The sequence below is a fragment of the Rhagoletis zephyria genome, unplaced genomic scaffold (genome assembly GCF_001687245.7).
Source record: "Rhagoletis zephyria isolate East Lansing unplaced genomic scaffold, Rhagoletis_zephyria_1.1 Rzeph_scaffold_01313, whole genome shotgun sequence".
In the NCBI taxonomy this organism is placed as follows: Eukaryota; Metazoa; Arthropoda; class Insecta; order Diptera; family Tephritidae; genus Rhagoletis; species Rhagoletis zephyria.
Window position 1 is genome coordinate 33,655 of NW_016158397.1, and position 15,145 is coordinate 48,799.

At 39.0% G+C, this 15,145-nt stretch overlaps 2 protein-coding genes and 1 long non-coding RNA gene across 3 annotated transcripts; 2 read left to right on the forward strand and 1 right to left on the reverse strand.

Moving 5' to 3' along the window:
- The first annotated feature begins 247 nt into the window (after positions 1–247).
- Nrd1 (Nardilysin) lies at positions 248–4,679 on the forward strand. Its single transcript, XM_017616977.1, has 9 exons — positions 248–796; positions 863–1,083; positions 1,139–1,875; positions 1,949–2,155; positions 2,206–2,819; positions 2,890–3,013; positions 3,079–3,239; positions 3,304–3,523; positions 3,592–4,679. Exons 1-9 carry the CDS (start codon positions 531–533, stop codon positions 4,474–4,476), a joined length of 3,435 nt encoding a protein of 1,144 aa, XP_017472466.1. The 5' UTR covers positions 248–530; the 3' UTR covers positions 4,477–4,679.
- A 2,396-nt stretch (positions 4,680–7,075) lies between these two features.
- On the forward strand, positions 7,076–7,452 carry LOC108363590 (uncharacterized). The gene is made up of 2 exons (XR_001847636.1): positions 7,076–7,205; positions 7,380–7,452. It is a non-coding gene; the product is annotated as an uncharacterized LOC108363590 (long non-coding RNA).
- Positions 7,453–7,676: 224 nt separating this feature from the next.
- ATP7 (copper-transporting ATPase 1) lies at positions 7,677–14,563 on the reverse strand. Its single transcript, XM_017616982.1, has 4 exons — positions 13,244–14,563; positions 9,330–10,576; positions 8,506–9,267; positions 7,677–8,452 (listed from the first exon to the last, which is right to left on the reverse strand). Exons 1-4 carry the CDS (start codon positions 14,373–14,375, stop codon positions 7,724–7,726), a joined length of 3,870 nt encoding a protein of 1,289 aa, XP_017472471.1. The 5' UTR covers positions 14,376–14,563; the 3' UTR covers positions 7,677–7,723.
- Positions 14,564–15,145: the final 582 nt, after the last annotated feature.

Genomic DNA, 15,145 nt, shown 5'->3' on the forward strand with positions numbered 1-15,145 from the left:
TTTTTCCTCTTCTCAATTTTACGCTCTCGCTGCAATCTTTTACTGGAGAAGTTACTATACAAACCTATTTTTTATTTATTTTGACAGCAGCTAGAAATTAGCAGGAGAGCCTAGAAAAGCATAGCGTAAGAACGAGAGCTGCTAGTTTTTTGATTAAGAAACGCTTTCCAGCAGAAATTAGTAATAATTACCTGTTAAGAAACAAAGCTTCCAACTGACATTTGCTTTCATTCATTCACAACAATGCCCGTGTGGAAATTGTGAACTGGACTAAACGTCAAAGTAAACAGACAAGAAAAACTCATTAGTGTATGATTTTATTTTTGGCCACTTTGCTTTCATTTTTCAATGGAGGTTGCGGCAAATTTGGTTAAGAAAAAATCCAATAAATTGTAATTACGTTTCAGACATTTTAAATTTTTATAAAAAAAATTGTAACAAAATTAAAACCATTAGCCGCAAAAGTAAACAGGTAATATTTTTGAGCGTGAAATCCTCGATAGTTCCAACACAGTGAGGTTAAAAAGTTTATGTTTATTCGAAAATTTTTAACAGCAGGGGCATCTTTCCAACGTCGCGTAAAATTTACATATTGTTGTAAGCCTTCACAACAGGCCACACCATTATCAAAGAGTTTCAATAGGCTTCTGAAGGGCAGTTTGATTCCCCGTAGCCCAGCACCTACGCGCCCTGGATATTTTAGAAATTGTTCTGCAACAGACATGGTGAATACAGAATCAACCGTGACATACTTGGAAATTCCTGATAAGTCAGAAAGTGACAAAAAATATTACAAGTAAGTTACCAAAACAATTGGAAAGCTAAGAAGGATGTGCGTTATAAACGTTTGTTTACTTTCCAGAACACTCTTACTGAGCAATGGTATACGTGCATTGCTGGTGTCAGACCCGACACCTATTCCACACTGCGGTCTGACCTCTTCGTCTTCATCTTCCTCTTATGATTCGACTGGAGATTCCTGCGCCGAAGAGAGTAGTAGCACCAGCAGCGAAGATGAAGAGTCCATGAGCACTTCCACAACGGACAATGGTGAAAGTGATTCCGATTTGGAGTCAGAAGAAGGTAAGTCATCCAATACAGAACATCGTTTCAAATTTAAATTCAATGAGTATTGCAGGTGATGAAAAGTTGGCAGCCTGTGCATTGCTGGTAGATGTCGGATCGTTTACGGAACCTGCAGAATATCAAGGTTTAGCACATTTCCTGGAGCATATGATTTTTATGGGCTCCGATAAATACCCAGCGGAAAATGCATTCGATGCACATATAAAAAAATGCGGCGGGTTTGACAATGCTCACACAGAGTTCGAAGAGACTTGCTTCTACTTTGAAGTATCTGAAGAGCATTTAGATAGCAGTATGGACTACTTCTCGGCCTTACTGAAAGCACCGCTTATGAAAAAAGAAGCCATGACGCGTGAACGAGATTCTGTTGAATCGGAGTTTCAACAAATCGTACTCGATGATGAAGTCAGGCGGGATCAGCTTGTGGCAGCATATGCCACACCCGGCTATCCGCACGCCACATTTCCATGGGGCAATCTAAAAACTCTCAAGGATGGCATTAGTGATGACGAGCTGCATGCAAAACTGCATGAATTCCAGAAGCGGCACTACAGTGCACACCGTATGTGTGTTTGTGTTCAAGCTCGCTTGCCAATTGACGAACTGGAGCAAATGGTTGTGAAACACTTCTCGGGCATTCCAAGCAACGATCTTCCAGGTATTAACCTGTCGCCGTACGACTACCGCAACGCTTTCCGTAACGAGTTTTTCGAAGAAGTATTTTTTGTTAAACCCGTGGAAAATATATGCAAACTGGAGCTTACATGGGTACTGCCGTCAATGATTAAGGTTTGGTACAAACATTTTGAACTAATGGGTACATTTAATTAAACATTTTAATAATTGTTTTATTTCGTTTCAGTTCTATAAAACAAAACCAGATCAGTTTATCTCACATTTGGTAGGATTCGAAGGGGAGGGCAGTTTGTGTGCCTATTTGAGAAAACGTTTATGGGGATTAGAACTGACTGCGGGCATTGATGAGAGTGGTTTCGAATCAAATTCGATTTACTCTTCATTTGTTATCGGCATATTCTTAACTGATCGTGGTTTTCAGCATCTCGATGAGGTACAAGCATACGTTATCCCATGGCATGATGTACATAATTTCGTTTTTAGGTACTTGCTGCATGTTTTGCCTTCATAAAACTGTTTGCCGTTTGTGGTCCATTCAAAGATGCGTACACCGAGTTACAAAAAATTGAGGCAACTAACTTTAGATTCGAATCTCAGCGCCCGGCTCTGGACAATGTCGAGAAATTGGCAGTACAACTGAAATATTATCCACCAAAGGATATTCTCACTGGAACTGAGTTATATTACGAGTACAACGAAGAGCATATTAAAGAGGTGGTGAAGCATTTAAACGAGTTCAGGTTCAATATAATGATCACTTCGCAACACAAATATGAGGGAGTCGCATATGACAAAAAGGAAAAGTGGTTCGGTACTGATTATACGACAATTAAAATGCCACAAAAGTGGCGTGACCTTTGGGATAAATCAGAACCGATACCTGACTTGTTCTTGCCAAAGCCAAATCGTTTTATCTCAAATGACTTCCGCTTGCACTGGGATGAAAATGGCAAACCAGAGATCCCAACGGCCCCGAAGAAGATACTCCAAACGGATATTTGCGAATTGTGGTTCAGACAGGACGACAAGTTCTTGCTGCCCGAGGCATATATGTACTTTTATTTCATATCACCGCTATTGCGAATGGATCCCAAAAAGCAAGTACCACAAATATTTAGAAATTCTGCCTTACTTAAATTAACTGAAATTATATGGTAAATCCTACAGCGATGCTTTGTGTGTACTTTATGAGAAGCTGGTAAAATTTAGGTTGAGTGAGGAACTGTACCCAGCTACAGTTGCAGGACTTTCCTATCAGTTTTACACTGCCGAGAAAGGAATTATTCTAAAGGTATTACAAACTCTGACAAAATTTTGTCTAGCTTCATTTAATAAGAACCTATTAAAAACAATAAGGTGAATGGATACAATGAAAAATTGCATTTGTTGGTGGGCATCATAACGAAAGCTATGGTGTCAATGCGTGATCACATAACGGAAGATTTGTTCAATATATTCAAAACAGACCAGAAGAAAGCCTACTTCAATTCGCTCATTAAACCTCGGACTCTTAATAAGTACATCAACTTCGAAATTTTAACTATATGACATATAACTATATATATACACTTTCAATTCAAGGGACATACGACTAAGCATTGTGGAACACATCCGCTGGCCCATGATAACTAAATACAAGTGTTTAGATAGCCTAACATTGAACGATGTGTTAAATTTCGCCGATGCCTACACGAGTGAACTCTATCTACAGACTCTCATGCAGGGCAATTTAACGGAGGAGTCCGCACACAATGTCATGAACTCTGTCTTAACTACACTCAATTGTCGGAACATCAAAGAGGTATTATGACATAGAAGCTGAAGCACTTCAAAAACTCTTTAAGTTGTCATTCAATTTTAATTTTTCAGACAAAGTACATCGAGAATCGTACCGTCCAGTTGCCACAAGGTTCTCACTTTATTCGCTGCGGCACTCTCAATGAGAAGGACGTAAATACTGTTATTTGCAATTTCTACCAAATTGGCCCGTGTTCTCTACGGATCGAGAGCATTTTGGATTTGCTGATGATGTTCGTCGAGGAGCCATTATTTGATACGCTCCGTACAAAGGAACAGCTGGGGTACTATGTATCTGCTTCGGTGCGTATGAACTACGGCATAATTGGCTACTCCATCGCGGTCAATTCACAGGAAACGAAGTTCAGCGCAGCTCACGTGGACGAACGAATTGAGGTATTCCGTGGCAAAATGCTGCAAATACTGGAAGAGATGTCGCCAGAGGACTTCGATCATGTGCGTGAATCCCTAATCAAAATCAAGCAGGTAGTAGATATCTCGCTTGCTGAGGAAGTGTCTCACAATTGGGAGGAGATAACGTCCGAGGAGTACGTGTTCGATCGGAGACGGCGAGAGGTTGAGGTACTGCGCGCGCTGACCAAACAAGATATTATCGATTTTTGTCTGAGCAACGAACGCACCAATCTGCGTAAATTGTCGGTGCAAGTTATTGGCAATAAAGATTCGGTGCGCGTAAAACGCGCCCCGACGCGGAGCGAGAACTCCAATGACGACAGCGGAGGCAGCAGTGGTGCTGAATCGGAGGTCGACGACGAGGAGCTATTCAATGCTTTGGCCAGCAAATTGGATGTGCGATTCATACCGAAAGACGGTGACGCTACCACAATTGTAGACATTAAGGACTTCAAGGAAAACCTTCATGTCTATCCTATTACAAAAACAAAATTGGAAAACAGCACGGAGCGCTCACCAATGGAGATAATAGAGGAATGTTGAACAGTTTGTTGAAGTTATGGGAAATTTCATGTTGACAATGACCAGGGCAAGTGTATGAAAGAACCTGTGACACCCACATGGTTTGAAAGCAATTATGAGCTCTAATTTGCAGTTACTACTTTTTATTCGATATCGTTTAGAAACTAATTTAAGAAATTTCGAGTCAATAAAACAAAATTACTTGCGATTACATATGCAAATAATTGGATCGAAGTTTATTTAGCGTGAAATGGAAAATATCCCTCATCGAAAAATTGTAAGTATATAGGCAAATCTCCATAACAGTGCGATTCAACGCTAAAAAGAACGTAATTTTTTTAATTAAACACACAAAAATAAATTATACATAAAATTTTTTGAAATCCATTGAGGAAATTCAAAATTCTCGTGTGATTAATTTTCCTCAAATGCTTAAGGAGTTATAAGTAAAAATTATCATTTTTTAAAACTCGTAAGATCTAGAGGACGTGATTTAAAAGGTGTGTAACGGTGTTTAAAAAGGTCAAGTGCAATGTGTATATCAAATTTTGTAAAACTGATTGTAAATATCATATACAGAAATAAAAACAATTAATTAATTGCTGAAAATGCAAAATGGAAAAGAACCAAAAATAATAACTATTTGACAATTATGAGGGACAGATTTCAAATTATTACAGTTTATTTCCAATGAGGAGCACCTATTTCTCTCAATGCCTAGTACATTTCCAATATTACATTTACTATTTGCCATGATTTTTGAATGCCCTAATTTTGCGCTGAAAGTTATACTCAAAAAAGTACCAAAGGTATCCAAAGTGACCGCAAAATTCATTTTTTAATGACTGATTGTTTATAAAAGTAAAAATGACACTATCAAAAAATAAATAAATTAAATAAGCTAAAAGAAATCGTCAAATTTGTTATCAAAATGGTCCTATTTTTTATAAAAAGTGAAATTATATTAATAAAATTAATTTAAAAGCACATGGTTCCGGAGATTTCCCCATATCTGTAAGTAGATTTTAACATGTTCGCATCAATACTTTTTGCCAGTGCGGCAGGAGCGCACGTGTTGTTATTTTACTTTAAGTTTGATTTTGGTGCACGAAATGTTAACAAAAAAAAAAAAAAAAAAAAAAAAAAAAAAGGGCGAAAAAAAAAAAAAAAAAAAAAAAAAAAAAAAAAAAAAAAAACAATGCGTCGAAAGAAAACAGCTGCGCTGTTGTATCAACTGCAGTTCATTGAAATTATTGTGCCACGAGTAATTAATTGTGGCTTCAGCCAGTGTCTGTTCTCCTTCAGCGCCCCATTTGGGCAATAAGATGGCAAAATATTTATAGGGCAACCGCAATCGAACCATACAAAAACCAATGAGAGACACGGTAACAATTTAAGTTTAACCAACTGTGTTTACTTTTTCATACAGCACCTATGCACCACCACTGTCTTTGATAAAAGATGAAATTAAAACTTGTACAACACGACGCTGGCATTGTCACGTTGAAGATATTAGACATGTTTAAATAGGGTACGACAAAGTTGGTATTAACGCGTTAACAAAACATGTAAAACAAATGCAAATGGAAGAGATAAAGTTCTAATGAAACTTCAAATGACGAGTAGATTTTTTTCGAATCAAAAATAGCACTGTAGGGACAACAAATGACAACAAGTAATTTTTAGCAAAAAACACACCCCACTATATATTTCATGATCCACTGATCGGATCTAAACCAGACTAGTATAACACCACCTTTGAGACACTACCATTCCGATGCAAATAGAATTATCGAATTATCGTCGGTTGACGTGGTCCAAAGTTATGCGGTAACATACATAAAAAAAAAAAATATTCCGACGAACTGATTAGCTCCTCCTTTTTTGGGTCGAAGATTACGGATCTGTATACCGTTTTTCTGGATCAGGTCATTTTCCCAAGACATTTTCATTTTAAAATTGCATTTTCAAAATATAGTGAAGTCATCAGAAGTACATTTCTTAAATTCTTAAAACATCAAAATTTGAGCTATCAGTTGTGTATTACTATGCTTTGTTGTTTTATTTTATATGAAACTAAATTTTAATCCCACAGTGCACACAGTACACATCACAAATGCCAATCTGTTCGAAAAACACAAGAATGTTCCTCTTATCAAAAATTTCACGCTACTCGTATTTTCTAACATTTTGATAAACGATAAATAAACGATAAAGGCTTTGTGGTGCTGCTGCTGTCACATAGCAGTTAATTGGCACCGCAAACATTATTAATTGCGTTTGGGAAGTTTTCACTGATATAGGGTCTTTATTCTAAATCGATATGGAGACTATGAATATGTATATGTGTATATGCATGTATTGTATCTGTGGTCATAAGCAATAACCGCCTAAGTCGACTTAAGAAATAATTGAGCTATATATGCTATCGTATTGTGCAACTACTATTCCAGGCGTGTGTGAAATCGCCATCTCGGCAGCTAGGCTGTCGAAAAGTTCAAGACGAAAATATTTTTGTTACCCCATAAGGCTAACATTACTATCCAAATGTTTAAAACGTTTTTTCTCGAATTCAGGTTTTTCGACTTAGGCGGTTATTGCTTATGAGCACAGATATATAGTTTGAATTTGTATGTATGTGTGTAACACTTTTTTAAATAATATTGAATAATATTTCGTATATTTGCGTACATATTATGTATATTACATACTGCTGCTGCTTATCGTACCTTTTAGGATTTTTTGTTCAGGTTGGATTTTTGTAGAAAGGCAAAAGTTAGAAAAATATCCTATGTATATTAACTTAACGAAAATTTTTTCTTCGAAAAGCGATTTGCATCCGTGGAAAAAATATCTTTTTACAAACATATGCACAAAGTAAATGCACCTTAATTTATGTAAAAAAATAGTANTTTTTTGTTCAGGTTGGATTTTTGTAGAAAGGCAAAAGTTAGAAAAATATTCTATGTATATAAACTTATCGAAAATTTTTTCTTCGAAAAGCGATTTGGATCCCCGGAAAAAATATCTTTTTACAAACATATGCACAAAGTAAATGCACCTTAATTTATGTAAAAAAATAGTGATCGTTATTTTGTTCAATAGCGGAGAACAGAGGGCTTAAGATAGAAACATCTCTACGTTGCGCTTCTTATTTTTAAAATTTACATACTTCTCAGTTATACAAATATAAACATACAAAATAACAAAAACAAATTCTACACTTCACTACCTACGGACAATCACAAAAAACTTGCCTTTCATCGCTTTAAAGCTTCTGCATTTCGGTCACATTTCGGATATTCTTCGACTTAACAATTTTCGGGGAGAAATCACGACCTTCTGTTTCCAGTAGGCTGCCTTCGTTGTGATCGTAACGAATGCTATCGCCGCCGTGTAGGAATATTCGTGACAGAAGTGAGCTATTAGAGCGGTTTAGCTTAGCGCGTGGTAAGTCTTCCAGGCCTCGATGCAATGACAACTGATCGGGTTCGAGTTCATTGTCGCGCTCTTGTGCCAGAAGTTTCATGTACTCGGGTGTACGCAACGAAGCAGCCGAGGGTTTGCGATACCATTTTAGCATTAGAGATGAGCAGACCACTGATACCGAGCTGGCTGCCATCGCCACTGACGCCATCCACGGCTGCAGCGTGAAGCCGAAGGGTGCAAATATGCCCGACGCCAGCGGTATGCCGAGAAGGTTGTACATGCTGGCGAAGAGGAAGTTGTACCGTATTCGGCGCACGGTGCGGCGCGACAGGTCGAGGCAGGCCACCACGTCCAGCAAGTCGTTGCGCATCAGCACCACATCGGCTGCTTCGGCCGCCACGTCAGTGCCTGCCGCAATAGCGATGCCAACGTCGGCTTGAGCCAGAGCGGGGCTGTCATTGACACCGTCGCCAACCATCGCGACACGGGCACCGCTTTCTTGTATGAGCTGAATTTTGGCCACTTTGTGCGAGGGTAACACCTCGGCGAAGATCCGTTTAATGCCAACCTGAAATCGAGTTGGGATCAGTACAAGCTTTTTAGTTTTATGGGATAACTTACCTGGCGCGCTATACTTGCAGCAGTGTTTTCATTGTCACCCGTTAGCAGGATTACATTGATTCCCATTTTCTTCAGCGTGTAAACAGCTAGATGCGCCTCAGGCTTGACTAGGTCTGACACACCGTACATGCAGATGAGCTGACCATTCAACGCGCACAGCACAGCCGTGTGACCTTTTGTTTCTTCCTCGCTCATGCAGTTATCGATTTCATTTGGCACCGATATGGCGTTGCGATGCATCCATTCACGATTGCCAATCAGAACATTTATCTCGCTGCCCAGCACGGTTGATACGGCCTCAGAGGGTAAGGTCTCATCTAATTGCAAAAGCTGTTGTTGCTGCTGAAGCTCCATGGATTTGCGTGTCAGTAACTGTGGTATCAGCTCTTCAATGCTGGCGCCATTTTCGGTGTGTGTGGAGCTGGGATTGGAACGGTAGTTATTTTCGTAATTAATAATTTTCTCTGCATTGCAAGCCTGACGCAACGCCTGCTCATACTGCAGAACGGTCACTTTTATGCCACATCCCGGCACGGCAAGGAAGTTCTGTGTCTTTCCAAACGTTTGCAAGCCCAGCACATCTTTTGAGAAGCGCACAATCGCAGAAGCTATTGGATGCTCGCTGTTGGACTCAGCAGCGCCAATGATGGTGAGCGCTCGCGCTAAGCTGCAGACTGCGGGTTTGACGAACATAATTAGCTTGGAGGTCATTGGCATGCCGTGCGTTATGGTACCGGTTTTGTCGAAGACAATAGTTTTTACCTAAAACACAAAAAATATACATATATGTACATATTATACATCTAATTATGCAGGCATCATACCTTGTAGGCGTTTTCTAAGGCTGTAGCACCTTTGACCAGCACACCGTTGATGGCTCCGGTGCCTGTGGCTACCATTACCGCAGTTGGAGTGGCCAGACCCAACGCGCAAGGACAAGCAATAGCGAGTACGCTCAAAGCGCATTTGAAGGCATGACTAATGACAATTGCGTTAGAGTCCATATGCATTTTGTGTTCCATTGCTACCGGCACGAGGTTCGGGTCAGCGAAGCCAGCTATCAGCCAACCGATAAGCGTAATTGTCGATACCACCACAACGAAGGGCACAAAATATCCGGCAATACGGTCGGCCAACTGCTGTATGGGCGCTTTGGAAGTTTGCGCTTCCTCGACCAAGCGCACAATTTGTGACAAGGTTGTATTTTCACCCGTGTGAGTTGCAGATATGAGTAGCACGCCATTTTGGTTTATCGAGCCGCCAATGACTACTGCACCTTTGCGTTTGGCCACTGGCATTGATTCGCCCGTGATGAGGCTTTCATCGCAAGTCGAGTGACCATAAAGAACTTTACCGTCCACCGGCACCTTTGCACCCGGTATAACCTTGAGAATGTCGCCTCGCTGTACGTAGTCTACCGGTATAACCTTTTCCGATTTTATATCGAAGTCAGGAGTCACATCGACCAGCAGCGCCTCAGCCGCCTTCAATGATAACAGTTTCGAAAGAGCCTCGGATGTCTTCCCCTTAGCAATATGCTCCAACCAGCGACCCAGGGATATGAAAATCAGCAACATAGGAGGCGTGTCGAAGAATGTTAAGGGTGAGGAGTTTTGTTCCATTAACACAGCTGCTATGACCACCGCCACAGAGTAGAGATAGGATATCGTAGTGACCATTGAAATTAGCACATCCATGTTTGTGGTACCGTGACGGATTGCGCGAAAGGACTGCACGTAAAAATGCCAACCCCCGAAGAACTGTACTGGAGTGGAGAGCAAAAACATTACCAGATTCTCCATCGACAAACCGGGAACCAAACAACACATCGCTGCATGTCCCTTGTCTCCCATTTCGACCATGAAATAGATCATGGCAACCATACAGGGCCCTCCAAATATCAAAGATACCAAGAAGGCATTGCGCCATTTGGCAATCTCTTCCTTGTGTTGCAGGTAGTCGTGCGTCATTTTGTCTTTGCCATTGAGCAGACGTGCCGTGAAGCCCAGCTGTTCGATAGCCTCGCATATGCTGCGCGGGCCAGTCAACTCGGTATTATATCGGAATTTTCCTGTAATTTTTCATTTTCATTTATTAATTAAATGATTAGCACAATAAGATCAAAAGAAAGATCTTTTATATCGCAACAAAAAATTCATAACAGTACATACATACATATAACTAAAACAGCAAAAATTACTTAAGACTAATTAAAAGTATCATAATGTAATTAACAGAGTAGTTCCAGATCCAGAGATAATTGTAGGTAGGAACAGTCAAGTCCTTTACTCGAGTAGATTTGAGGAACGTTAATTTTTCATATAGATATTTGGGTGCCTTATCTGTCATGAGACGAAAAAGGAATATACAATTTCTAGCTTTAAGATATTCAGAAATTTCGCAGCCAAGTAGGCGCGTTCTCCAAGCGGAAATATGCTCATATTTTGCTAGCCCATAGCGCGTGATCTGGTTAAATACTACATCTAATTTGTGAGCTGATTGTGAATCTAACCTGCTGTAGACTACCTCAGAATAACAGATAATTGGCATTATAAGTTGGATTGCGAGTTTACGTCTGATTTCTATCGGTGTGAATGGAGCAGACATTCGTAAATTCCTTAAAGTATTATAGACTTTGCCTACAGTTGAATACACATGGTCAATGCAGGTAGGGCCAGTGTTGATAATAAACCCATGGTTAGTTACTTTTGACACAAATTTAATTGGTTTGGCACCAATGTGTAACGATGGAATAGTTGCTAAGTTAATGCAAATAAAAATAATATTAGTAAGTTCTGCATAAAACCGAGCCTAACTCCTGTAAACTATTTTCTTAATACTTTAGCGTAAACCAGCGTTCAAGAGTGGGCGAAATTCCGGACATACATATCACAGTCCGTCTTCGACGGGGGCACAACTCAAAATTACACGTTTATCAGAAAATGCGCAAAACTATTTCCTAGCACATGATAATCATATGGGCAAGAGGGACTTTACCTTATGTTTTTTTTTAACAAATCATAAAAAAAACTTGTTCGTTTGCTGGAAGGTAAATAAAATATCTGTGCACGTTTTTTAGCGCATTATTTCAGAAATGCCAAATTTTGAGTTGTGTCAGTTTTGAAGACGATGTGCGATATTTACATATGAATGTATGGTTTTACAGATAAGGACAAGCCCACCTCTGTTCTTTTATGAGGGTACCCAGAAGATAATTTAGGTAGGCCTTCTTAAGGAAAGCCACTGTAAGAGCCTACCCAAGAAGGACTGAAAAAAGTGCTTCCTTGCCTGCCTTCTAGAAGGGCTTATCCATTTACAATTTACGCGAATGCATAAATTTATATGGTTTGGCTTTTAAATAAACATTTAAAGTTGCAATAACACATATTTGATATAAACCTTAAGCAAACACTTCAAAGATGTAGGATTTTTATAAATTAAAGAACCAAATTTAAAAGAACTCCTCCAAAAGGCCTTCTGAAGTGCGTTCTACTGGGTAATGTTTAAACCCAACCTACATCACAATGGGGACTTTTTTATTTATTTGATGTCTAAAGTATATATTTATATATTTATTTTGCAAGGAGTGATAAGAAATAAGGCTTTATTTTGTAATGACGATACATCGGTAATAAATTACACACATGCATCATTCCGATTTCGAAATATTTTATGTATATTGCTTTCAAATACGCATTATTAATAGGAATGCGCTAGATTTCTTAGTGTTTCATTGTATTCTAATTATGTACGCGTAAATGCATATACATACGCACATACATATGTATGTTATCATATGCATGAATTGATAGCGCGATATGATGCGGGGCTTAAGCCAAGCAATGTCTGAAATATGTCGAAATACATACATAAGTAGGTAATGTTATATGTATCTATATATATGAACACCTACAATCGACGCTTAGATAATTGTGATAACAAACGGCTTAGTGATAAGTTCATTGTAGATTCTTTAGATATCACATGATATTAATATATGGGTAGATTTGGAAAAGTAGCAAAGGTTTTTTATTTATTTATACATGCATAATGTCATTGCATATTACATGCATTTTGTGAGTGACATTTGGGCATTCCCTCTGAAGCATACATACATATATATGAACTTTATACTAAGTGTAGCAAAAGGTGAGAAGGTCCTACTAGACGTATTGCCTAGGTACATACATACATGAATCAAAGTAATTCACCTCGGCTATATATCAAAAGTTCTCATTTAGATAACACTAGACGGCAAAATCTTCAAGCAAACAGTCATTATTAATTATTTTTGGAGTCACTAATTTCTGTATTAAAATATAACTATGTAATACAACTGCTGGGGGGAAATATTAATACAGCTACGTTGCCTTATAAAAGATAAATATCTAAGAAAGCTTTGTTATAGCTTATTTTAGTCTTTAAATATCAAACAAAGCTCATAGGAAAATGTATACATATGTATCTATATAAAAACTGGATTTGTAAGCATTCACATTTTGTATATTTGTTTGTATTGTTTGTACTACTTAAATATGTATGCCGATTCCAAAGCACGTATCGCACAATACAATAAATGCTTACAAAAACCAGCTATGAGTATACAAACTACTCACACTTTAATGGTTCCTAGTTTTTGGCTAGATGCCGAATTGACTACTACTCAAGAGACGGCAAATGCATTTCTTATATTTAGATAAACTATTACCAAATTATTGCCTTTTACTTATGTACAAACCTCTTTGAGTCATTAATGTTACTGCAGCTGCTGAAACACCTTTCACTTTCCGTACATGCGTCTCGATTTTGTTTACACAGGAAGCACAGGTCATACCCGCAATTTCAATTTCTACCTCTGACTCCCCACTTCCCGGTTCATCAATAATTTCCGATGGAAATCCCAGCTCCGTTATTGATTTGGCAATATTTTCAGCAGTCACTTCATTGGCATTGTACTTCACCTCTGCCTTGGCGGCTAACAGCGCCACAAGTATACTATCTAATCCATAAATCTTTCTGCAGTGTTTCTCAATGGTTGCTACACAACTGGCACACGTCATGCCACGTATATGCAGAAAGCATTTCGATAATGCCTCGTCAACGGAAACCATTGCGTGGGCCTTTGGGGAGGCGTTTGCAGGAGATCCATTTGACACCTGTTGCTTCAGCGGGGGTGTTGAACTACGCTTTGGTGTGTGTTTGGGTGTACTAACTCCTACGTCACCAGCGTTAGCTTCAGCACATACGCTTGCTTCAAAGCCCATGTCGTCAATCATTTCAGCAATTTCTCTAGGCGTCAATCGGGTGGAATCATACTCCACCGTAGCTCGCTTATCCTCTAAAGTTACACAAATTTTTAAAACACCAGGCTTCGTACCTATGTTTCCTTCAATGTTGCGAACGCACGAGTTGCAAGTCATACCAATGATGCGTATTTGTGTTTTAGAACTACAAGCTATGCTCCCACCCGCAGCCTTTTCTACGGTTTCGTCTGCAGCTTTATATGGACAGTCGAATCCCATTTCTTCTATTTCAAAGGCGATTTTAGGCGGATCTGTTATTTCTGGATTGTAGTCAAAATAACCAGCACTCTCTTCTAGAACCACATGCACATTTAGAATGCCTGGCTTCCCTAATATCGTGCCCTCAATAGTCCTTACGCAACTCTGGCAAGTCATGCCCTCAATAGGCAGGCGGATCTGTTTGATGTGAGTAATTTCTATTTTTTCCTGGCTATCAGGGGTTTTTGAACTTCTTTGCGGACTATTGCGTGCACTATCAGCGTTGCTGTCAACACAATTAAAGGACCCCTGGCCCGTGCTCGGGGTCAGGATATTTGTATTAACCCCTGCTGCTTCGAATTCACTCATGTTTGCAGAGCTCCCGTGGTTTTCAACTCAACTTTCGTAAACTGTTTGCTTCGCACTTTATACACATAAATTTATTGTTCACTTGTTTGACCACAACCCAAGTAACTAACAATATTTTATTTTACTTCTAAATTTTCATTGTTTTCATTTTTCCGCAAACTTTATCCGTGAACTGAATTTGACAGAATTTCGACAATCAGCTTGTAAAAAATTTACTTGACAAAAGCAAGGCGAAAAGCAGTGATGCCAACTCTGTCAAGGACGCTGTCAAGGCGAATTTAGAGGTGCGAGCTACAGATCAGTTAATCGGCCATCGTTGTATTTATAATCGAATTTCAGAAAAAAGTTTTTGTACCGTTTTTGATGATTTTCCGTTTTGTTACATCGTCTTCTATCGCTTCGGGGAGGCTTTTTTTTAGCAATTTCGTGTGTTTTATGAGGGATTTTAATTTTAAAATTGATTTATTACAAATTCATGATATAAAATTAAGCGCTTTGTGATTGGAACAAGTTTGTGCGTTGGCATTGAAAAATCGACCCGCTGCTGAGTAAAGGCCCGTTTACATACAACTTTGGCGTTGCGTTGGCGTTGGCGTTGGTTTGACAGAACGCACGTTAAAAGTATGCTTGCTACAATGAACGCTTGGCGGCGAATCCTTGGGCCACTAAATTAACATATTAACGACAGATAAATTAATATTTCATATCAATAATTGCATTAAAAACGATATTTCTTGCCCGCACTTGATTAAAAAGGAAAAATATTTCAC

Excerpts from the sequence above, each read along its gene's own strand:
- Nrd1 (XM_017616977.1), top strand. The coding sequence starts at position 531 with ATGTTTATTCGAAAATTTTTAACAGCAGGGGCATCTTTCCAACGTCGC. Across the intron at positions 797-862 it reads AGTGACAAAAAATATTACAA|AACACTCTTACTGAGCAATG; the intron begins GTAAGTTACCAA and ends TTTACTTTCCAG. Across the intron at positions 1,876-1,948 it reads TACTGCCGTCAATGATTAAG|TTCTATAAAACAAAACCAGA; the intron begins GTTTGGTACAAA and ends ATTTCGTTTCAG.
- ATP7 (XM_017616982.1), bottom strand. The coding sequence starts at position 14,375 with ATGAGTGAATTCGAAGCAGCAGGGGTTAATACAAATATCCTGACCCCG. Across the intron at positions 10,577-13,243 it reads AACATTAATGACTCAAAGAG|GAAAATTCCGATATAATACC; the intron begins GTTTGTACATAA and ends GAAAAATTACAG. Across the intron at positions 8,453-8,505 it reads CTGCAAGTATAGCGCGCCAG|GTTGGCATTAAACGGATCTT; the intron begins GTAAGTTATCCC and ends ACTCGATTTCAG.